At 47.6% G+C, this 24411-nt stretch overlaps 1 protein-coding gene and 1 non-coding gene across 2 annotated transcripts; both read right to left on the bottom strand.

Annotated features, from left to right (window-relative positions):
- Positions 1 to 1672: 1672 nt before the first annotated feature.
- LOC134910476 (histone H2A.Z-like) lies at positions 1673 to 24009 on the bottom strand. Its single transcript, XM_063918556.1, has 5 exons — positions 23884 to 24009; positions 23530 to 23607; positions 22360 to 22473; positions 9296 to 9425; positions 1673 to 1972 (listed from the first exon to the last, which is right to left on the bottom strand). Exons 1-5 carry the CDS (start codon positions 23884 to 23886, stop codon positions 1911 to 1913), a joined length of 387 nt encoding a protein of 128 aa, XP_063774626.1. The 5' UTR covers positions 23887 to 24009; the 3' UTR covers positions 1673 to 1910.
- Positions 15105 to 15189, bottom strand: LOC134932698 (small Cajal body-specific RNA 18). Its single transcript, XR_010179454.1, has one exon. It is a non-coding gene; the product is annotated as a small Cajal body-specific RNA 18 (non-coding RNA).
- Positions 24010 to 24411: the final 402 nt, after the last annotated feature.

Here is a 24411-nt window from a genome sequence, read left to right as displayed (position 1 = left end):
CGGGTGGATGGTGCTGGGCGGCCGGACGGAGCGGCGGCCCGGTTGTCACCCTGTTAGCGCGCTGGGAACTGAGTGAGCGTCTGCGGGTGGATGGTGCTGGGCGGCCGGACGGAGCGGCTGGGACGGGCGGCCGTAGCGCTGCCGTATGGAGCGACTCTCAGACGTAGCGGCTGGGCGCTGTGGCGGGCGGACTATGAGCGGCATATCAAAACTGACCCACCTAGCGGGGCGGCAGCCTGCGCTGCCCGCCCCGTTCCCCAGCCTACCTTGCTCTGTATTTTCCGATCCTGGCTGCGACAGGGCTTCTTAGGTGTAAGCTCCGTCCAGCTGTCCAGTCATGGCTGCGACGGGCTTCTATGTGTAAGCTCCGTTTAGCTCTCCAGTCATGGCTGCGACGGGGCTTCTATGTATAAGCTCCGTCCAGCTGTTGCAGGAGCAGTGGGCTGCCTGTGGCTGTGAGGGTGCTCTTTGTGAGGACCGACACGCCATGCGCTGCCCGTGCAGCGGCACTATCCCGGACCCATGTTTTTCTTGAAACTGGGAAGGGATGTGCTATTGAAAAAAATAATTAAAAAGTAAAAATGAAAAATTAATAAAATCTTCCACAAAGTGTGGGAACTCCCACAAGCCGATGTTAGTGCTTTGAGCACAGAAAAAACACTGAGGTCGTACACTGAGGTACTCTGGGATATGGAGGGGTGGAGAGTTCTAAATTTAAATATTCAGTGCCTTTGTTTCTGCTACGCCGTCCATATCCCAAGAGTACTCCAGTGACCCCTAGTGGATGAAAAAGAAACTACACATCCCAGCATGCCCTGACACAGCTTTAGCATTCCCTGACAGCAAAACTGTCAAGGCATGCCGGGATATATAGTTTCACAATAGCTGGAGGGCCACAGTTTGGACATGCCCTAAAGGGGTCTATATTTAAATTCCATGATTTGTAAAAAGAGTGAGGGGGGTGGGGGGTTAGAACTCAGACCCCGCCGGGGAATGGCTGTCAAAATGGCGACACCGAAATCACAACAGGGATCACAATCCCGATGCCAGCATCCCAATCACTACAGTACACTGCTGGCCCACCGGAGATGCAAGCGGCAGGGGGAGGGGGGTTGCACACCACTAGGGAGGGTTAGGCGATCCGGTGTCTGGATTTTGATTGGGATGCAGTTGTCTCGTTTCTGACCGCCAGCATACTGATCTGGTCCTCCGCAGCAGCAGTGAGTATGTAGTGTTGCAAGTGTATGAGTATGTGTGACCACCCCCTCTCCCCCTGAGCTGGGAGAACTACATTTCCCAGCAGCCTCCTGCCAAGTGGAAAGATGGAGGGGAAACCATCAGGCAGACATGTATGCTTTGTTCACCTGCCACAGGGTTTTCAATGCTGAAAACCCAGCAATTGTATTTATTTGATACTGCATGACAAATTTGGAACCTTTGTATCAGTTGTACATCACAGAAATGCAAGATCTAGAATTTCAGCACATACAGTTTCAATAAATGTATATTGTACAATATAATTTAGCAGCCATCTTACACTATATGTATGCAGGATAACATGCGAGTGTAGTAAGGGAATACATTTTAATGTGCTCAAAGTTTATTTTCCAAATTAGAGGCGTAAACTTGCAAAAGGCTATACATGATCACATGAACCACAAGGAACCACAAGGAAATTCTCGTCTAATTTTATTCAATAGTTTACCTAAAAATAACAAAACCATTACAAAATCAATGCATACAAGTATATAGTTAGAATTTAAAAAAACTTTAAAAACCTAACTGACCATGCAAATCTGGCTTCTTTGAAGCCAAAACTTAATTGGTTACAATTAGATTCCAGATGTCTTGTAACGCCAGTGACAAGTAAATCTTAAGTCCATAACCATATTACAAAGTTAATTGTTCATCTAAACAGTCTTCTGTTGTCCTTTCTTGCCAATTAGAGATTTGTGAATATGAGGAATGACACCTGAAACAAGATTAGATTTTAGAACACCATGAACCATAATACACAAGTTATTTTACTCTTCAATTTTCAAACATGTGCATTAACACTGCACAGATTTAAGGGCTCTATTCAGCAAGCAAATGTCTACTTTAATTACCCCTGCTATTTAACAATGGTTATCTTAGAAGATAACACAGTAAAGGGGGGGGGGGGTACACACAGAGTGATGTTCACCTAATTTCTAAGCAATCTGACTAGATTGCTTAGAAATTAGTAACACATCGCTCTGTGTAGGGGTGCTGGCAACTAGCGCCGCATGGGACGGCATCGCCATTGCTAGATTGGCCTGCATGCAGGTGCATTCTAGCAGGTCGCTCATTTCACCGCTGGGTGAAATGAATGTTGCTGCTGCCGCCCCCCCTTGCTCAGCACACATCTCAAAGTCTGTATGGCACTTAAGCTTCTTCGTTAACACCCTGCTCTGACAATATACTGTAGAGATCAAGCCACAACTAACATTTCCCTGATATTCATGTAGCAGGAAAATATTTGAAGATGCTTAAAAGCTAACTTTATATAATGCCATCTGAGAATGGCAGTCTATAAAGAGAATTCCTATTGCAGGCAAACTGCAGGGACAGAGCTTATCCACAAAGTCCCTGCAGCAGGCTGAAACTCCACCCAACTCCATTACACTGATAAACAGCCTCTAAGTTATTCCTGAATAGTGAGAAAAATAAGAATTTACTTACCGATAATTCTATTTCTCGGAGTCCGTAGTGGATGCTGGGGTTCCTGAAAGGACCATGGGGAATAGCGGCTCCGCAGGAGACAGGGCACAAAAAAGTAAAGCTTTACTAGGTCAGGTGGTGTGCACTGGCTCCTCCCCCTATGACCCTCCTCCAGACTCCAGTTAGGTACTGTGCCCGGACGAGCATACACAATAAGGGAGGCATTTTGAATCCCGGGTAAGACTCATACCAGCCACACCAATCACACCGTACAACTTGTGATCTAAACCCAGTTAACAGTATGACAACAGAAAGGGCCTCTTAAAGATGGCTCCTTAACAATAACCCGAATTAGTTAACAATAACTATGTACAAGTATTGCAGATAATCCGCACTTGGGATGGGCGCCCAGCATCCACTACGGACTCCGAGAAATAGAATTATCGGTAAGTAAATTCTTATTTTCTCTATCGTCCTAAGTGGATGCTGGGGTTCCTGAAAGGACCATGGGGATTATACCAAAGCTCCCAAACGGGCGGGAGAGTGCGGATGACTCTGCAGCACCGAATGAGAGAACTCCAGGTCCTCCTTTGCCAGGGTATCAAATTTGTAAAATTTTACAAACGTGTTCTCCCCCGACCACGTAGCTGCTCGGCAGAGTTGTAATGCCGAGACCCCTCGGGCAGCCGCCCAAGATGAGCCCACCTTCCTTGTGGAGTGGGCTTTTACAGTTTTAGGCTGTGGCAGGCCTGCCACAGAATGTGCAAGTTGAATTGTGTTACAAATCCAACGAGCAATCGACTGCTTAGAAGCAGGTGCGCCCAACTTGTTGGGTGCATACAATATAAACAGCGAGTCAGATTTTCTGACTCCAGCCGTCCTTGCAATGTATATTTTTAAGGCTCTGACAACGTCCAACAACTTGGAGTCCTCCAAGTCGCTAGTGGCCGCAGGCACCACAATAGGTTGGTTCAGATGAAATGCTGATACCACTTTAGGGAGAAAATGCGGACGAGTCCGCAGTTCTGCCCTATCCGAATGGAAGATTAGATAAGGACTTTTATAAGATAAAGCCGCCAATTCAGATACTCTCCTGGCAGAGGCCAGGGCTAGTAACATAGTCACTTTCAATGTGAGATATTTCAAATCCACCTTTTTCAATGGTTCAAACCAATGGGATTTGAGGAAATCTAAAACTACATTTAGATCCCACGGTGCCACCGGAGGCACCACAGGAGGCTGTATATGCAGTACTCCCTTGACAAAAGTCTGGACCTCAGGGACAGAGGCCAATTCTTTTTGGAAGAATATTGACAGGGCCGAAATTTGAACCTTAATGGATCCCAATTTGAGACCCATAGATAATCCTGATTGCAGGAAATGTAGGAAACGACCCAGTTGGAATTCCTCCGTCGGAACCTTCCGATCCTCGCACCACGCTACATATTTTCGCCAAATGCGGTGATAATGTTTCACGGTGACTTCCTTCCGTGCCTTAATCAAGGTAGGAATGACTTCTTCTGGAATGCCTTTCCCTTTTAGGATCTGGCGTTCAACCGCCATGCCGTCAAACGCAGCCGCGGTAAGTCTTGAAAAAGACAGGGACCCTGCTGTAGCAGGTCCCTTCTCAGAGGTAGAGGCCACGGTTCGTCCGTGAGCATCTCTTGAAGTTCCGGATACCAAGTCCTTCTCGGCCAATCCGGAACCACTAGTATTGTTCTTACTCTTCTTTGCCGTATGATCTTCAATACCTTTGGTATGAGCGGCAGAGGAGGAAACACATACACTGACTGGTACACCCAAGGAGTTACCAGTGCGTCCACAGCTATTGCCTGTGGATCTCTTGACCTGGCGCAATATTTGTCCAGTTTCTTGTTGAGGCGAGACGCCATCATGTCTACAATTGGTCTTTCCCAACGGTCTATTAACATGTTGAAGACTTCTGGATGTAGACCCCACTCTCCCGGATGAAGATCGTGTCTGCTGAGGAAGTCTGCTTCCCAGTTGTCCACGCCCGGGATGAACACTGCTGACAGTGCTATCACGTGATTCTCCGCCCAGCGAAGAATCTTGGCAGCTTCTGCCATTGCACTCCTGCTTCTTGTGCCGCCCTGCCTGTTTACATGGGCGACCGCCGTGATGTTGTCCGACTGAATCAACACCGGCTTTCCTTGCAGGAGAAGTTCCGCCTGGCTTAGAGCATTGTAGATTGCTCTTAGTTCCAGAATGTTTATGTGAAGAGACTTTTCCAGACTCGTCCATACTCCCTGGAAGTTTCTTCCTTGTGTGACTGCTCCCCAGCCTCTCAGGCTGGCGTCCGTGGTCACCAGGATCCAATCCTGAATGCCGAATCTGCGGCCTTCTAATAGGTGAGCCTTCTGCAACCACCACAGAAGTGACACCCTTGTCTTTGGTGACAGGGTTATTCGCAGGTGCATCTGCAGATGCGACCCTGACCATTTGTCCAACAGATCCCTTTGGAATATTCTTGCATGGAATCTGCCGAATGGAATTGCTTCGTAAGAAGCCACCATTTTTCCCAGGACTCTTGTGCATTGATGTACTGACACTTTTCCTGGTTTTAGGAGGTTCCTGACCAGATCGGATAACTCCTTGGCTTTTTCCTCTGGAAGGAAAACCTTTTTCTGAACCGTGTCCAGAATCATTCCTAGGAACAGCAGACGAGTTGTCGGGATTAAATGGGATTTTGGAATATTCAGAATCCACCCGTGTTGTCTTAGCACCTCTTGAGATAGTGCTAAAGCTGTCTCCAGCTGTTCTCTGGACCTTGCCCTTATTAGGAGATCGTCCAAGTATGGGATAACTAATACGCCTTTTCTTCGAAGAAGAATCATCATCTCGGCCATTACCTTGGTAAAGACCCGAGGCGCCGTGGACAATCCGAACGGCAGCGTCTGAAACTGATAGTGACAGTTTTGAACAATGAACCTGAGGTACCCCTGGTGTGCGGGGTAAATCGGAACGTGTAGATACGCATCCTTGATGTCCAAGGATACCATAAAGTCCCCTTCTTCCAGGTTCGCTATCACTGCTCTGAGTGACTCCATCTTGAACTTGAACTTTTTTATGTAGAGGTTCAAGGACTTCAGATTTAGAATAGGCCTTACCGAGCCATCCGGCTTCGGTACCACAAATAGAGTGGAATAATACCCCTTTCCTTGTTGTAATAGGGGTACTTTGACTATCACCTGCTGAGCGTACAGCTTGTGAATGGCTTCCAACACCCTCTCCCTTTCGGAAGAGACGGTTGGTAAGGCAGACTTCAGGAAACGATGAGGAGGATCCGTCTCTAATTCCAACCTGTACCCCTGAGATATTATCTGCAGGATCCAGGGGTCTACCTGCGAGTGAGCCCACTGCGCGCTGTAATTTTTGAGACGGCCCCCCACTGTCCCCGAGTCCGCTTGAGAGGCCCCAGCGTCATGCTGAGGTTTTTGCAGGAGCCGGGGAGGGCTTCTGTTCCTGGGAAGGAGCTGCCTGTTGGTGTCTCTTCCCTCTTCCTCTGCCTCGTGGCAGGTACGACAAGCCCTTTGCTCTCTTATTTTTGTAGGAGCGAAAAGGCTGCGGTTGAAAAGTCGGTGCCTTTCTCTGTTGGGGAGTGACTTGAGGTAAAAAAGTGGATTTCCCGGCAGTAGCCGTGGCCACCAAGTCTGATAGACCAACTCCAAATAACTCCTCCCCTTTATACGGCAAAACCTCCATGTGACGTTTTGAATCCGCATCGCCTGTCCACTGTCGTGTCCATAAGGCTCTTCTGGCTGAAATGGACATAGCACTCACCCGAGATGCCAGTGTGCAAATATCCCTCTGTGCATCACGCATATAGATAAATGCATCCTTTATTTGTTCTAACGACAGTAAAACATTGTCCCTATCTAGGGTATCAATATTTTCAATCAGGGATTCTGACCAAACTACTCCAGCACTGCACATCCAGGCAGTTGCTATAGCTGGTCGTAGTATAACACCTGCATGTGTGTATATATTCTTTTGAATAACTTCCATCTTTCTATCTGATGGATCCTTAAGTGCGGCCGTCTCAGGAGAGGGTAACGCCACTTGTTTGGATAAGCGTGTGAGCGCCTTGTCCACCTTAGGGGGTGTTTCCCAGCGCGCCCTAACCTCTGGCGGGAAAGGGTATAATGCCAATAACTTTTTTGAAATTATCAACTTTTTATCAGGAGCAACCCACGCTTCATCACACACGTCATTTAATTCTTCTGATTCAGGAAAAACTGTTTGTAGTTTTTTCACACCATACATAATACCCTGTTTTACGGTATCTGTAGTATCAGCTAAATGTAACGTCTCCTTCATTGCCAAAATCATATAACGTGTGGCCCTACTGGAAAATACGTTTGAATTTCTACCGTCGTCACTGGAATCAGTGCCCGTGTCTGGGTCTGTGTCGACCGACTGAGGCAAAGGGCGTTTTACAGCCCCTGACGGTGTTTGAGGCGCCTGGACAGGCATTAATTGATTGTCCGGCCGCCTCATGTCCTCAACTGACTGTTTAAGGGAAGAAAAACCATCACGTAATTCCACAAATAAAGGCATCCATTCTGGTGTCGACCCCCTGGGGGGTGACATCTGCATATTTGGCAATTGCTCCGCCTCCACACCAATATCGTCCTCATACATGTCGACACCACGTACCGACACACCGCAAACTCACAGGGAATGCTCTAATGAAGACAGGACCCACTAGCCCTTTTGGGGAGACAGAGGGAGAGTCTGCCAGCACACACCACAAAGCGCTATATATACAAGGGATATCCTTATATTAAGTGCTCCCTTATAGCTGCTTTAATATATATATATATAGCCATTAATGTGCCCCCCCTCTCTGTTTTACCCTGTTTCTGTAGTGCAGTGCAGGGGAGAGACCTGGGAGCCGTTCTGACCAGCGGAGCTGTGACAGAAAATGGCGCCGTGTGCTGAGGAGATAGGCCCCGCCCCTTTTTCGGCGGGTTCTTCTCCCGCTATTTTTCCAGTCAGGCAGGGGTTAAATATCTCCATATAGCCCCTATGGGCTATATGTGAGGTATTTTTAGCCTTGTATAAGGTTTATATTTGCCTCTCAGAGCGCCCCCCCCCAGCGCTCTGCACCCTCAGTGACTGCCCAGTGAAGTGTGCTGAGAGGAAAATGGCGCACAGCTGCAGTGCTGTGCGCTACCTTATGAAGACTGAGGAGTCTTCAGCCGCCGGTTTCCGGACCTCTTCACGCTTCAGCATCTGCAAGGGGGTCGGCGGCGCGGCTCCGGGACCGGACTCCACGGCTGGGCCTGTGTTCGATCCCTCTGGAGCTAATGGTGTCCAGTAGCCAAGCAGCAAATCCACTCTGCATGCAGGTGAGTTTACTACTTTCCCCCTAAGTCCCACGTTGCAGTGATCCTGTTGCCAGCAGGACTCACTGTAAAGAAAAAAACCTAAACTAAACTTTCTCTAAGCAGCTCTTTAGGAGAGCCACCTAGATTGCACCCTTCTCGTTCGGGCACAAAATCTAACAGGAGTCTGGAGGAGGGTCATAGGGGGAGGAGCCAGTGCACACCACCTGACCTAGTAAAGCTTTACTTTTTTGTGCCCTGTCTCCTGCGGAGCCGCTATTCCCCATGGTCCTTTCAGGAACCCCAGCATCCACTTAGGACGATAGAGAAAATATATGCAAAAGATTACAATGCAGCCTGAAAATATTCACAATATAAGCACTATTCTTGAATAGAGCACTAGATGTAGTCTCACCATACTATCCCTTTTAAAGCTGGACGCTCCTGAATTACACAGGTTCTGTGGCTGATTAAAAGCAGGTAAAATGCAGGCTTGAAGTCAGCCAGTCACAGAAACTGGGTAATTAAGGTGTCCTGGTATACAGGGATAGTATGGAAAGCCTAACTAGATGTCAACTTAATTAGGACCATGGTTCGAATTAGGTTATCTACTGAACATACTGAATTGCCACTAAAATTGTTACTATGAAATAAACATTCACAGTTTGAAATATTAAGTTTTACATTTCCAGTTCAGCTGGGTACAAGCAGATGCTTGGTACTAAGCCATTTTATTTATTACCAGTTTCTTGTATAGAGCACACATTCTGCAGAGTTTTACAAAGAATATTCCCTATAAAAGGAAGCGGAGGTATCAGTGCGATTCTCAGACCTCCCATGAGAATTACATGTTATTGGGGGAGCTGGAAAAATTATTTCGGCAAGTGATCATGTCACATTTACTACATAGAAACCAGAATGGCGTACTACCTATTTTTCCTACAGTCACTCATTGTCACAAATTATAAGCACATTAACATAGCAAGTTCTCTACTTCTATATTGAAGCAAGACTGTTTTAGATATGTCCATGTGAAAAAGGGATCATGCTCCACCCTCAAGAACACAAGTGGATTGGAGAAGCTTACTTTTCTAGCAATGATCAAGAACTGTTGGGAGTTCATAGCATTTGATCATAAGCCATCTTATTCAGCTGCTTTAAGGAAAACCTTAACGCTCAGTTAAAAAATATAAGCATGAAAATGCCAGACTAAAGCACCCAAGCATACAAGGCAAGCAAAGGGGTACTTTCATGATTATACTTACCACCACCAGCAATTGTAGCCTTAATAAGGGCATCCAGTTCTTCATCACCTCTGATGGCAAGCTGCAAGTGACGTGGTGATATACGCTTTACTTTCAGATCTTTAGACGCATTGCCTGCCAATTCAAGGACCTCAAGAAAAAGAAAAATATCTTAACATAATAGCATTTTAAACCTGCAACATCTGACTTTGAAACAGATTGATAGCCAGGTAAATTAATAATAAGAATTTACTTACCGATAATTCTATTTCTCGTAGTCCGTAGTGGATGCTGGGAACTCCGTAAGGACCATGGGGAATAGCGGCTCCGCAGGAGACAGGGCACATCTAAAGAAAGCTTTAGGATCACCTGGTGTGCACTGGCTCCTCCCCCTATGACCCTCCTCCAAGCCTCAGTTAGGATACTGTGCCCGGACGAGCGTACACAATAAGGAAGGATTTTGAATCCCGGGTAAGACTCATACCAGCCACACCAATCACACTGTACAACTTGTGATCTGAACCCAGTTAACAGCATGATAATAGAGAAGCCTCTCGAAAAGATGGCTCACTACAACAATAACCCGAATTTTTTGGTAACAATAATTATGTACCAGTATTGCAGACAATCCGCACTTGGGATGGGCGCCCAGCATCCACTACGGACTACGAGAAATAGAATTATCGGTAAGTAAATTCTTATTTTCTCTGACGTCCTAGTGGATGCTGGGAACTCCGTAAGGACCATGGGGATTATACCAAAGCTCCCAAACGGGCGGGAGTGCGGATGACTCTGCAGCCCCCAATGAGAGAACTCCCGGTCCTCCTCAGCCAGGGTATCAAATTTGTAGAATTTTACAAACGTATTTGCTCCTGACCAAGTAACTGCTCGGCAAAGTTGTAAAGCCGAGACCCCTCGGGCAGCTGCCCAAGATGAGCCCACCTTCCTTGTGGAGTGGGCATTTACAGATTTTTGGCTGTGGCAGGCCTGCCACAGAATGTGCAAGCTGAATTGTACTACAAATCCAACGAGCAATAGTCTGCTTAGAAGCAGGAGCACCCAGCTAGTTGGGTGCATAGAGGATAAACAGCGAGTCAGATTTCCTGACTCCAGCCGTCCTGGAAACATATTTTCCGGGTCCTGACAACGTCTAGCAACTTGGAGTCCTCCAAGTCCCTAGTAGCCGCAGGCACCACAATAGGTTTGGTTCAGGTGAGACGCTGAAACCACCTTAGGGAGAAACTGAGGACGAGTCCTCAATTCCGCCCTGTCCGAATGGAAAATCAGATAAGGGCTTTTACAGGATAAAGCCACCAATTCTGACACGCGCCTGGCCCAGGCCAGAGCCAACAGCATGACCACTTGTTCTGTGAGATATTTTAACTCCACAGATTTAAGTGTGTCAAACCAATGTGACTTTTGGAACCCAAAAACCACCTGGAGATCCCAAAAGTGCCACTAAAGGCACAAAAGGAGGCTGTATATGCAGTACCCCTTTAACAAATGTCTGAACTTCAGGGACTGAAGCTAGTTCTTTTTTTGGAAGAAAATTGACAGAGCCGAAATTTGAACCTTAATGGACCCCAATTTCAGGCCAATAGATACTCCTGTTTGCAGGAAATGTAGGAATCGACCCAGTTGAATTTCCTCAGTCGAGCCTTACTGGCCTCGCACCACGCAACATATTTTCGCCAAATGCGGTGATAATGTTTTGCGGTTACATCCTTCCTGGCTTTGATCAGGATAGGGATGACTTCATCCGGAATGCCTTTTTCCTTCAGGATCCGGCGTTCAACCGCCATGCCGTCAACGCAGCCGCGGTAAGTCTTGGAACAGACAAGGTCCTTGCTGGAGCAGGTCCCTTCTTAGAGGTAGAGGCTACGGATCCTCCGTGAGCCTCTCTTGAAGTTCCGGTTACCAATTCCTTCTTGGCCAATCCGGAGCCACTAATATAGTGCTTACTCATCTCCATCTTATCAATCTCAGTACCTTGGGTATGAGGGGCAGAGGAGGGAACCCATACACTGATTGGTACACCCACGGTGTTACCAGAGCATCTACAGCTATTGCCTGAGGGTCCCTTGACGTGGCGCAATACCTGTCGAGTTTTTCCCAACGGTTTATAATCATGTGGAAGACTTCTGGGTGAAGTCCTTACTCTCCCGGGTGGAGGTCGTGCTGAGGAAAACTGCTTCCCAGTTGTCCACTCCTGGAATGAAAACTGCTGACAGTGCTATCACATGGTTTTTCGCCCCGCGAAGAATCCTTGCAGCTTCTGCCATTGCCCTCCTGCTTCTTGCGGCACCCTGTCTGTTTACGTGGGTGACTGCCGTAATGTTGTCCGACTGGATCAACACCGGCTGACCTTGAAGCAGAGGTCTTGCTAAGCTTAGAGCATTGTAAATGGCCCTTAGCTTCAGGACATTTATGTGAAGTGATGTCTCCAGGCTTGACCATAAGCCCTGGATATTCCTTCCCTGTGTGACTGCTCCCCAGCCTCGCAGGCTGGCATCCGTGGCCACCAGGACCCAGTCCCGCATGCCGAATCTGCGGCCCTCTAGAAGATGAGCACTCTGCAACCACCACAGGAGGGATACCCTTGTCCCTGGTGACAGGGTTATCCGCTGAAGCATCTGAAGATGCGACCCGGACCATTTGTCCAGTAGGTTCCACTGGAAAGTCTTGCGTGGAATCTGCCGAATGGGATTGCTTCGTAGGAAGCCACCATTTTTACCCAGAACCCTTGTGCATTGATGCACTAAGACTTGGTTCGGTTTTAGGAGGTTCCTGACTAGCTCGGATAACTCCCTGGCTTTCTCCGCCGGGAGAAATACCTTCTTTCTGGACTGTGTCCAGGATCATCCCTAGGAACAGAAGACAAGTCGTCGGAACCAGCTGCGATTTTGGAATATTGAGAATCCAATCGTGCTGCCGCAACACTACCTGAGGTAGTGCTACACCGATCTCCAACTGTTCCCTGGATCTCACCCTTATCAGGGAATCGTCCAAGTAAAGGATAACTAAAATTCCCTTCCTTCGAAGGAATATCATCATTACGGTCATTACTTCAGTAAAGACCCGGGGTGCCGTGGACCATCCCTACGGCAGCGTCTGAACTGATAGTGACAGTTCTGTACCATAACCTGAGATACCCTTGGTGAGAAGGGTAAATTTTGACATGAAGGTAAGCATCCTTGATGTCCCGAGACATCATGTAGTCCCCTTCTTCCAGGTTTGCAATCACTGCTCTGAGTGACTCAATTTTGAATTTGAACCTCTGTATGTAAGTGTTCAAAGATTTTAGATTTTAAAATCGGTCTCACCGAGCCGTCTGGCTTCGGTACCACAATAGTGTGGAATAATACCCCGTTCCCTGTTGCAGGAGGGGTACCTTAATTATCACCTGCTGGGAATACAGCTTGTGAATGGCTTCCAAAACTGCCTGTCAGCGGGAGACGTCGGTAAAACAGACTTTTGGAAATGGCGAGGGGAATACGTCTCGAATTCCAATTTGTACCCCTGAAATATTACCTGAAGGATCCAGGGGTCTACTTGCGAGTGAGCCCACTGCGCACTGAAATTCATTGAGAACGGGCCCCCCCCATGCCTGAACTTGTAAAGCCCTAGCGTCATACTGAGAGCTTGGCAGAGGCGGAAAAGGGTTTCTGTTCCTGGGAACTGGCTGATCTCTGCAGCCATTTTCCTCTCCCTCTGTCACGAGCAGAAAAGAGGAACCCTTTTGTCCGCTTGCCAACCAGGACTGCGCCTGATAATACGGCGTCTTATTTTGAGAGGCTACCTTTTTTTTTAAGGCAATACTTCCAAATGCCGTTTGGAATCCGCATCACCTGACCACTTTACTGGTATAATTGGACAACGCACTTATACTTGATGCCAGTCGGCAAATATTCCGCTGTGCATCATGCATATATAGAAATGCATCTTTTAATTGCTCTATAGGCAATAATATACTGTCCTTATCTAGGATATCAAATTTCCAGTCAGGGAATCCGACCACGCCAACCCAGCACTGCACATCCAGGCTGAGGCGATTGCTGGTCGCAGTATAACACCAGTATGTGTGTAAATACATTTTAGGATACCCTCCTGCTTTCTATCAGCAGGATCCCTAAGGGCGGCCATCTCCAGAGAGGGTAGAGCCCTTGTTCTTACAAGCGTGTGAGCGCCTTATCCCCCTTAGGGGGTGTTTCCCAACGCACCCTAACCTCTGGCGGGAAAAGGTATACTGCCAATAACTTTTTAGAAATTATCAATTGTTATCGGGGGGAAACCCACGCATCATCACACACCTCATTTTATTTCTCAGATTCAGGAAAACTACAGGAAGTTTTTCCTCACCAAACATAATACCCCTTTTTTTGGTGGTATTTATATTATCAGAAGAGTGTAAACTTTTTCCATTGCCTCAATCATGCAATGTGTGGCCCTATTGGAAATCACGGTTGTCTCTTCACCGTCGACACAGGAGTCAGTATCCGTGTCGGCGTCTGTATCTGAGGTAACGGGCGCTTTAGAGCCCCTGTATGAGACGTCTGGACATGCACAAGCTGAGTAGCCAGCTGTCTCATGTCAACCACTGTCTTTTATACAAAGCTGACACTGTCACGCAGTTTCAACAGTACATCCACTCAGGTGTCGACCCCCCAGGGGGTGACAACACTATTACAGACACTACTCCGTCTCCTCATCATTTTTCTCCTCATACATGTCGACACAAACGTACCGACACACAGCACACACACAGGGAATGCTCTGATAGAGGACAGGACCCCACTAGCCCTTTGGGGAGACAGAGGGAGAGTTTGCCAGCACACACCAGAGCGCTATATATATATATATACAGGGATAACCTTATATAAGTGTTTTTCCCTTTATAGCTGCTGTATTGTTTATACTGCGCCTAATTTGTGCCCCCCTCTCTTTTTTAACCCCTTTCTGTAGTGTAGTGACTGCAGGGGAGAGCCAGGGAGCTTCCCTCCAACTGAGCTGTGAGGGAAAATGGCGCCAGTGTGCTGAGGAGATAAGGACGCCGAGAAAGGGGCGGAGCCTATCATCCGTTTTCTTGTATGTTTTGGCAGGGGTTAAATGCATCCATATAGCCCAGGAGTTATATGCGATGCATTTATTTTAGCCATAAAAGGTTTTCTATCGATTTATTGCGTCTCAGGGCGCTGCCCCCCCAGCGCCCTGCACCCTCAGTGACCGGAGTGTGAAGTGTGCTGAGAGCAATGGCGCACAGCTGCGGTGCTGTGCGCCTACCTTTATCTGAAGACCGGAAAGTCTTCTGCCGCCGATTTTTCCGGACCTCTTCGCTCTTCTGGCTCTGTAAGGGGGCCGGCGGCGCGGCTCCGGTGACCCATCCAGGCTGAACCTGTGATCGTCCCTCTGGAGCTAATGTCCAGTAGCCTAAGAAGCCCAATCCACTCTGCACGCAGGTGAGTTCGCTTCTTCTCCCCTTAGTCCCTCGATGCAGTGAGCCTGTTGCCAGCAGGTCTCACTGAAAATAATAAACCTAAACTAAAACTTTCACAAAGAGCTCAGGAGAGCCCCTAGTGTGCACCCTTCTCGTCGGGCACAGAAAATCTAACTGAGACTTGGAGGAGGGTCCAGTGCACACCAGGTGATCCTAAAGCTTTCTTTAGATGTGCCCTGTCTCCTGCGGAGCCGCTATTCCCCATGGTCCTTACGGAGTTCCCAGCATCCACTAGGACGTCAGAGAAATAGGGTTAAATACAGCACATGTTAAACTGCCCAATTGCCCTTTAAGTAAAGTTGAGCGTTTCCAATATTAATGTACATCCTTCGATACTGGTCTCAGAACCTTGTACAGCACATTTTCTATCATATTTTTCTTATGAAATAAGATTGCGCAGTGGGCTAGTCATCACTGACCAGTTCTCAGTTTTACAAGCTGTGTACAGACACCACTTCTGGCAATGCACCTCTCAGGCCATATTCTAGTAGCAATAGAAAGAACTGTGCAACAAAGCACTATGGCTTGGCTCTCAGCATCAGCCTAGTACTAAAGATACACACAAAAAAATATTTTCTACAACAGCATATAGGTATTCTTTCCTTCAGTACGACATTACCAACTCTAAGCTCCCAGTAGTTCATCAAGTAATTAATGCCACCTACTACCGTCAAACCTGAAATCAGTGGGAAACCTATTACTGGGACTAATTGAGTGCACTTTTTTTTTCTCACAAAAACCATAAAACCTCTTCAACTGAAATTATTATAGATTAAGAATAACCACCTGTATAACAGACTATAGCTGTTAAGACCTCTAAGTGCGATTAGTGCAGTTTATTTACTTCTATAAATGACAACTGCCTTTAGAACCTCTAACTGATTAGTACAGGTTTTGACAAGTCTACTTTCAATCAGTCAAGTCAGAAGGAACATGGAACACAAGCATGTGCATAATGTACCCATTTTAATTTAGCATTTAGGCACCTCTATAATAAGTACTGCTTGTACCTCCATAAGCGAGACAAACTCCTTGAACCTGGAAAAATTAGAAACCATTTACGAGAGAATAAACGTGCCGTCCCTTGAGATACTACTTAACCAGGTTCGACTATATATAGTTCTTGGCCACATGCTGGGAAAAGGCAGTTACACTTCGCCATCGATTGCATTAAGCAATAAGATTGCACCATCTGAAAACCTGCTGCAGAGTAACAGTGCACCAACATATATTGGTTACCACCTATTCATGAGTCACTTAAACAAAAGTTAACTGTTTAACAGCACTTGAAGTGTATTTGAAGAGTAACACTTTGGTTTTAACAGTACTTGTTTAGACTGCTAACCTGCTATAGCAATGCATGTATGCATGCATGCATGTTAATGCATTAGAATACATCAACATTTACAAATATATAAGGGGTCAATACACAGAGCTGGCAGGGGATTTGTTTTTGGGAAGATCAACACAAAGGACACGCAGACGCCCGCTTAGTTTAGTGGAGATTATGCACCCAGAGACGGAAAGTTCTCTTCACAGTAAGAATACGTATTTGGAATTCCCTACCTGAGAGAGTAGTATCTAGTACACCGTACTAGAGGAGTTAATTAGCCATAACAGCAGCTACAATAATGTTTTCAATCTAAAAATAAGAATTTACTTACCGATAATTCTATTTCTCATAGTCCGTAGTGGATGCTGGGAACTCCGTAAGGACCATGGGGAATAGCGGCTCCGCAGGAGACTGGGCACAAAAAGTAAAAGCTTTAGACTAGCTGGTGTGCACTGGCTCCTCCCCCTATGACCCTCCTCCAAGCCTCAGTTAAGATACTGTGCCCGGACGAGCGTACATAATAAGGAAGGATCTTGAATCCCGGGTAAGACTCATACCAGCCACACCAATCACACCGTACAACTCGTGATCTGAACCCAGTTAACAGTATGATAACCGTAGGAGCCTCTGAAAAGATGGCTTCCAACAATAAACAACCCGATTTGTTTGTAACAATAACTATATACAAGTATTGCAGACAATCCGCACTTGGGATGGGCGCCCAGCATCCACTACGGACTATGAGAAATAGAATTATCGGTAAGTAAATTCTTTTCTCTGACGTCCTAGTGGATGCTGGGAACTCCGTAAGGACCATGGGGATTATACCAAAGCTCCCAAACGGGCGGGAGAGTGCGGATGACTCTGCAGCACCGAATGAGAGAACTCCAGGTCCTCCTCAGCCAGGGTATCAAATTTGTAGAATTTAGCAAACGTGTTTGCCCCTGACCAAGTAGCTGCTCGGCAAAGTTGTAAAACCGAGACCCCTCGGGCAGCCGCCCAAGATGAGCCCACCTTCCTTGTGGAATGGGCTTTTACAGATTTTGGCTGTGGCAGGCCTGCCACAGAATGTGCAAGTTGAATTGTACTACAAATCCAACGAGCAATCGTCTGCTTAGAAGCAGGAGCACCCAGCTTGTTGGGTGCATACAGGATAAACAGCGAGTCAGATTTTCTGACTCCAGCCGTCCTGGAAACATATTTTCAGGGCCCTGACTACGTCCAGCAACTTGGAGTCCTCCAAGTCCCTAGTAGCCACAGGTACCACAATAGGTTGATTCATGTGAAACGCTGAAACCACCTTAGGGAGAAATTGAGGACGAGTCCTCAATTCCGCCCTATCCGAATGAAATATCAGGTAAGGGCTTTTATAGGATAAAGCCGCCAATTCTGATACGCGACTGGCTGAAGCCAGGGCCAACAGCATTACCACTTTCCATGTGAGATATTTCAAATCCACTGTGGCAAGTGGTTCAAACCAATGTGATTTTAGGAACCCTAAAACTACGTTGAGATCCCAAGGTGCCACTGGAGGCACAAAAGGAGGCTGTATATGCAGTACCCCTTTGACAAACGTCTGAACTTCAGGCACTGAAGCCAGTTCTTTCTGGAAGAAGATCGACAGGGCCGAAATTTGAACCTTAATGGACCCTAATTTTAGGCCCATAGACAATCCTGCTTGCAGGAAATGTAGGAAACAACCCAGTTGAAATTCCTCCGTAGGGGCCTTCTTGGCCTCACACCACGCAACATATTTTCGCCAAATGCGATGATAATGTTTTGCAGTTACATCCTTCCTGGCCTTGATCAGGGTAGGGATGACTTCATCTGGAATGCCTTTTTCCTTCAGGATCCGGCGTTCAACCGCCATGCCGTCACACGCAGCCGCGGTAAGTCTTGGAACAGACAAGATCCCTGCTGGAGCAGGTCCTTCCTTAGAGGTAGAGGCCACGGGTCCTCCGTGAGCATCTCTTGCAGCTCCGGGTACCAAGTTCTTCTTGGCCAATCCAGAGCCACGAGTATCGTTCTTACTCCTCTCCTTCTTATGATTCTCAGTACTTTTGGTATGAGAGGAAGAGGGGGGAACGCATATACCGACTGGAACACCCACAGAGTTACCAGAGCGTCCACCGCTATTGCCTGAGGGTCCCTTGACCTGGCGCAATATCTGTCCAGTTTCTTGTTGAGACGGGACGCCATCATGTCCACCTTTGGTTTTTCCCAACGGTTTACAATCACTTGGAAGACTTCTGGATGAAGTCCCCACTCCCCCGGGTGGAGGTCGTGTCTGCTGAGGAAGTCTGCTTCCCAGTTGTCCACTCCCGGAATGAACACTGCTGACAATGCTATCACATGATTTTCCGCCCAGCGGAGAATCCTTGCAGCTTCTGCCATTGCCCTCCTGCTTCTTGTGCTGCCCTGTCTGTTTACGTGGGCGACCGCCGTGATGTTGTCCGACTGGATCAATACCGGTTGACCCTGAAGCAGAGGCCTTGCTTGACTTAGGGCATTGTAAATGGCCCTTAGCTCTAGGATATTTATGTGAAGAGACGTTTCCATGCTTGACCACAAGCCCTGGAAATTTCTTCCCTGTGTGACTGCTCCCCAGCCTCTCAGGCTGGCATCCGTGGTTACCAGCATCCAATCCTGAATGCCGAATCTGCGGCCCTCTAGAAGATGAGCCTTCTGTAACCACCACAGGAGAGATACCCTTGTCCTTGGAGATAGGGTTATCCGCTGATGCATCTGAAGATGCGATCCAGACCATTTGTCCAGCAGATCCCACTGAAAAGTTCTTGCATGGAATCTTCCGAATGGAATCGCTTCGTAAGAAGCCACCATTTTTCCCAGGACTCTCGTGCACTGATGCACTGACACTTGTCCTGGTTTTAGGAGGTTCCTGACTAGCTCGGATAACTCCCTGGCCTTCTCCTCCGGGAGAAACACCTTTTTCTGGACTGTGTCCAGAATCATCCCTAGGAACAGTAGACGTGTTGTTGGAATCAGCTGTGATTTTGGGATATTTAGAATCCACCCGTGCTGACGTAGCACTACCTGAGATAGTGCTACTCCGACCTATAACTGTTCCCTGGACCTTGCCCTTATCAGGAGATCGTCCAAGTAAGGGATAATTAATACGCCTTTTCTTCGAAGAAGAATCATCATTTCGGCCATTACCTTGGTAAAGACCCGTGGTGCCGTGGACAATCCAAACGGCAGCGTCTGAAACCGATGACAGTTTTGTATCACAAACCTGAGGTACCCTTGGTGAGAAGGGTAGATTGGGACATGGAGATAAGCATCCTTGATGTCTAGAGATACCATATAGTCCCCTTCTTCCAGGTTCGCTATCACTGCTCTGAGTGACTCCATCTTGAATTTGAACCTTTTTATGTAAGTGTTCAAAGTTTTTAGATTTAAAATTGGTCTCACCGAGCCGTCCGGCTTCGGTACCACAAACAGCGTGGAATAATACCCCTTTCCCTGTTGTAGGAGGGGTACCTTGATTATCACCTGCTGGGAATACAGCTTGTGAATAGCTTCCAATACTGCCTCCCTGTCGGAGGGAGACGTTGGTAGAGCAGACTTCAGGAACCGGCGAGGGGGAGACGTCTCGAATTCCAATTTGTACCCCTGTGATACTACCTGCAGGATCCAGGGGTCCACTTGCGACTGAGCCCACTGAAATTCTTGAGACGGCCCCCCACCGTGCCCGAGTCTGCTTGCAGAGCCCCAGCGTCATGCTGAGGACTTGGCAGAAGCGGGGGAGGGCTTCTGCTCTTGGGAAGAGGCTGCATGGTGCAGTCTTTTTCCCCTTCCTCTGCCCCGGGACAGGAACGAGCGGCCTTTTTCCCTCTTGCCCTTATAGGGACGAAAGGACTGGGTTTGAAAAGACGGTGTCTTTTTCTGCTGAGAGGTGACCTGGGGTAAAAAGGTGGATTTTTCCAGCCGTTGCCGTGGCCACCAGGTCCGATAGACCGACCCCAAATAACTCCTCCCCTTTATACGGCAATACTTCCATATGTCGTTTGGAATCCGCATCACCTGACCACTGTCGCGTCCATAACGTTCTTCTGGCAGAAATGGACATCGCACTTACTCTAGATGCCAGGGTGCAAATATCCCTCTGTGCATCTCGCATATATAGTAATAGTTAATAATATACTGTCCCTATCCAGGGTATCAATATTTTCAGTCAGGGAATCCGACCAAGCCACTCCAGCGCTGCACATCCAGGCTGAGGCGATCGCTGGTCGCAGTATAACACCGGTATGTGTGTATATACCTTTTAAGATATTTTCCAGCCTCCTATCAGCTGGTTCCTTGAGGGCGGCCGTATCAGGAGACGGTAACGCCACTTGTTTTGATAAGCGTGTGAGCGCCTTATCTACCCTAGGGGGTGTTTCCCAACGTGCCCTAACCTCTGGCGGGAAAGGGTATAGTGCCAATAATTTATTAGAAATCAGCAGTTTTTTATCAGGGGAAACCCACGCTTTATCACACACCTCATTTAATTCATCTGACTCAGGAAAAACCACTGGTAGTTTTTTCACACCCCACATAATACCCTTTTTTGTGGTACTTGTAGTGTCAGAAATGTTCAATGCCTCCTTCATTGCCGTGATCATGTAACGTGTGGCCCTACTGGACATTACGTTTGTCTCGTCACCGTCGACACTGGATTCAGTATCCGTGTCAGGGTCTGTGTCGACCATCTGAGGTAACGGGCGTTTTAGCGCCCCTGACGGTGTCTGAGACGCCTGAACAGGCACTAATTGATTTGTCGGCTGTCTCATGTCGTCAACAGTTTTTTGCAAAGTGCTGACATTGTCACGTAATTCTTTAATTACTACCATCCAGTCAGGTGTCGACTCCCTAGGGGGTGACATCACTAACACAGGCAATTGCTCTGCTTCCACATCATTTTCCTCCTCATACATATCGACACAATCGTACCGACACCCAGCACACACACACAGGGAATGCTCTGATAGAGGACAGGACCCAACTAGCCCTTTGGGGAGACAGAGGGAGAGTTTGCCAGCACACACCAGAGCGCTATATATATATATATATATATATATATATATATATATATATATATATATATATATATATATATATATATATATATATATATATACACAGGGATAACCTTATATAAGTGTTACTCCCTGTTATAGCTGCTGTATTTATATATTAGCTGCCAATAGTGCCCCCCTCTCTGTTTTACCCTGTTTCTGTAGTGCAGGACTGCAGGGGAGAGTCAGGGAGCCGTCCTTCCAGCGGAGCTGTGAAAGAAAATGGCGCTTGTGTGCTGAGGAGAAAGGCTCCGCCCCCTTCACGGCGGCCTTTTCTCCCGCTTTTTTCAGGAAACTGGCAGGGGATAAATGCATCCATATAGCCCAGGATTTTTTTTAGCCATATAAGGTTTTTATATCGTTTTTATTGCATCTCAGGGCGCTCCCCCCCAGCGCCCTGCACCCTCAGTGACCGGAGTGTGAAGTGTGCTGAGAGCAATGGCGCACAGCTGCAGTGCTGTGCGCTACCTTATTTGAAGACAGGAACGTCTTCTGCCGCCGCTTTCTCCGGACCTCTTCGCTCTTCTGGCTCTGTAAGGGGGCCGGCGGCGCGGCTCCGGGACCCATCCAGGCTGAACCTGTGATCGTCCCTCTGGAGCTAATGTCCAGTAGCCAAGAAGCCCAATCCACTCTGCAGTCAGGTGAGTTCGCTTCTTCTCCCCTTAGTCCCACGATGCAGTGAGCCTGTTGCCAGCAGGACTCACTGAAAATAAAAAACCTATTTAAACTTTTACTTCTAAGCAGCTCAGGAGAGCCACCTAGCTTGCACCCTTCTCGTTCGGGCACAAAAATCTAACTGAGGCTTGGAGGAGGGTCATAGGGGGAGGAGCCAGTGCACACCAGCTAGTCTAAAGCTTTTACTTTTTGTGCCCAGTCTCCTGCGGAGCCGCTATTCCCCATGGTCCTTACGGAGTTCCCAGCATCCACTAGGACGTCAGAGAAATAGACATTATGCCATGATCAATAGTTGTGCTCCCTGTTACACCGATGACCCAGGATGTTGCTGGGTCTATAACCTGGCAGAGAGCAGGGTCGGGAAAATGGGACTTCGTCTATGGTAGATTGTGTTTACACTGACCGAAATCACAGGTTGATGCGCATTCACATGCAAAAACCCAGTGGACAGTGGAAAAGGGTTGCAGGTCACTACACATTACAACATTTCCATGTTTATTACCTCAGCAGTAAGATACTCCAGTATAGCTGCTGTGTAAACTGCAGCTGTTCCACCAACACGCCCATGACTGGTAGTTCGGTTCTTCATAAGCCGATGGATACGACCCACTGGAAACTAGAAGCATTTAGAGAGGTCACTTAATTATGTTTGAGTAGCAACGTTTGGCTCAGGTTTAGAACACGGGGCTCCCTGGTTTAGCATAGCTAGACTGCTTCAGATCACTGAACTTGTTCAGAACACTAAATAGTGTACCCCACCCCCCCCCCTACAGATTACTACAGTATTCCCATTAGATGTCCATGTGTATAGTGAAACTGACAGCCCAGGAGTACCATGTTCTGTACTTCAAAGGTCAGTGTTTTTAGGAACTAGTGCAGGGGAGTGCTCAGTGTCAGACTAGGACATGAAGCACCCACCAAAGAAGTGCAGTGGAAGGGGCCCCATGTTTAGAGGTGTGACCAACCTCCAGAGGGGGTATAATGTAACATATGTATAATGCAAGTGCACAGTCTGGAACCTTAATCCCCAAAAAATAAATTCATAAAAACGATTATATAACGCAATCTAAGAAACTATTCACAACAATATAAGCACAATTATTGAAGAGAGCACTAGATGTAGACTGACCATACTATCCAGATAAACTGGGATGCTCAAGAACTACACAGGTTCTGTGGCTGAATAAAAGAACATGAAATGCTTGCAGTCAGTCAGCCACAGCACCTTGGTAATTCACAGTCTAGAACCTTATCCCAAGAGGAGAGTGGGGCCCTCGGGGGCCAGTTCAGCCTACATGACTACAAAGCTGCTACAGGGTATTTACAAAATGTAGCAGTAAACATGACACCCATATTTACCCCAGCATTTGAGAAGATTTAAAGCCATTTGCTGGAATACTGGATTGGGCTACCTTATGCCACAGGATTCAAAATACCGGTAAAGGGTCACATCGTATCAGTAAAGGGCAGTACACCCCAATAATAAAAAAAGGTTTCAGATGCAAGAGGAAGCCAATCATTCAGAAGCGTTATGCTCTGTGCTACTCCAACATATAGGAGCAAAGACTGGAGTATGTAGAGGGAATGGGGGAGGGGAGGTTGAGGAGACAAAGATTAAGGTTCATAGCCTAGCACTTTTCACAAGGATACTGGATTTGCCCCATCGCCTTACCTGCAGTCCAGCTCTGGATGATCGGGTAACAGATGATGCCTTGGACTTGCCAGAGTCCTTGCCAGCCTTACCCCCAGCCTGGTGTAGAGAAAGAGTGTGAGTGACCAAGCAGGGGGGACACCGGAGGTTACAGTTCAGGGAATACATTCACTACTAAATTAAGGCCATTATTAAATAAAAGCTTTGACGGCTATAATGGGGGCACAGACACGGCGGAATAATGCTCAGCAGGTGCCGGCAACACCCGAAGCTTCCCCGGCGCTCACATGCGCGACCACACACGGTGCAAAGGCGGTAAAATAATTCCATCGCCCTCACCGGCGCGGCACCCTGCCACTGACGCACCGCACTCACCATGATGACGATCCGCACAGCAACAGCACCGCTCACACCACGATCCGACACAAACAGCAGAAACACAGCGAAAAACCACGCGCCACTACAGCCACTGTTTATAAGGACCTGGTAACATCCGGGCACTCGCGCTTGGAAGCTGACCAATAGCGTGTAGCCACTGAACCTGGAGGCGGAGACTGAGGAGAACAAGGGAGAGCAGGCGGGGCTACACCTCAGCCCTCATTCACTGCTGCCCGCCGCTGTATGGCTCTGTTGTTTTTAAAGCGCGAAACGTGTTGGCGCCGGTACATACAGTATACTGCAGCCTACTGACAATAGCAGGCAGGGTTATGCCCAACTTGTGACACGGTCCTGTTATGAGACGCGATGATAACCGCGCACGCTGATAGGCTTGGGGTGGATTTCACTTCACGCTGCGTCTGAATTAAGTCATTCATTAGCATTCGTTCTGAACACAGCAAAGCTTCCTTCAATCTCTTCTTCCTCCACTAATGGGAGGAAAACGGGATTACTGTAATAGCTGGG

Source organism: Pseudophryne corroboree, chromosome 1 (assembly GCF_028390025.1).
Source record: "Pseudophryne corroboree isolate aPseCor3 chromosome 1, aPseCor3.hap2, whole genome shotgun sequence".
NCBI lineage: Eukaryota > Metazoa > Chordata > Amphibia > Anura > Myobatrachidae > Pseudophryne > Pseudophryne corroboree.
Note: the sequence above shows the minus strand (reverse complement) of the source record. Positions and strands in the feature narration are given on the sequence as shown.

What these genes read in the sequence shown, in the direction of transcription:
- LOC134910476 (XM_063918556.1), bottom strand. An exon ending in CATCCAGAGCTGGACTGCAG is followed by an intron (nt 22,474 to 23,529) that starts GTAAGGCGATGG and finishes AAATGCTTCTAG; the next exon opens with TTTCCAGTGGGTCGTATCCA. An exon ending in TGGAGTATCTTACTGCTGAG is followed by an intron (nt 9,426 to 22,359) that starts GTAATAAACATG and finishes CTTTTTCTTGAG; the next exon opens with GTCCTTGAATTGGCAGGCAA.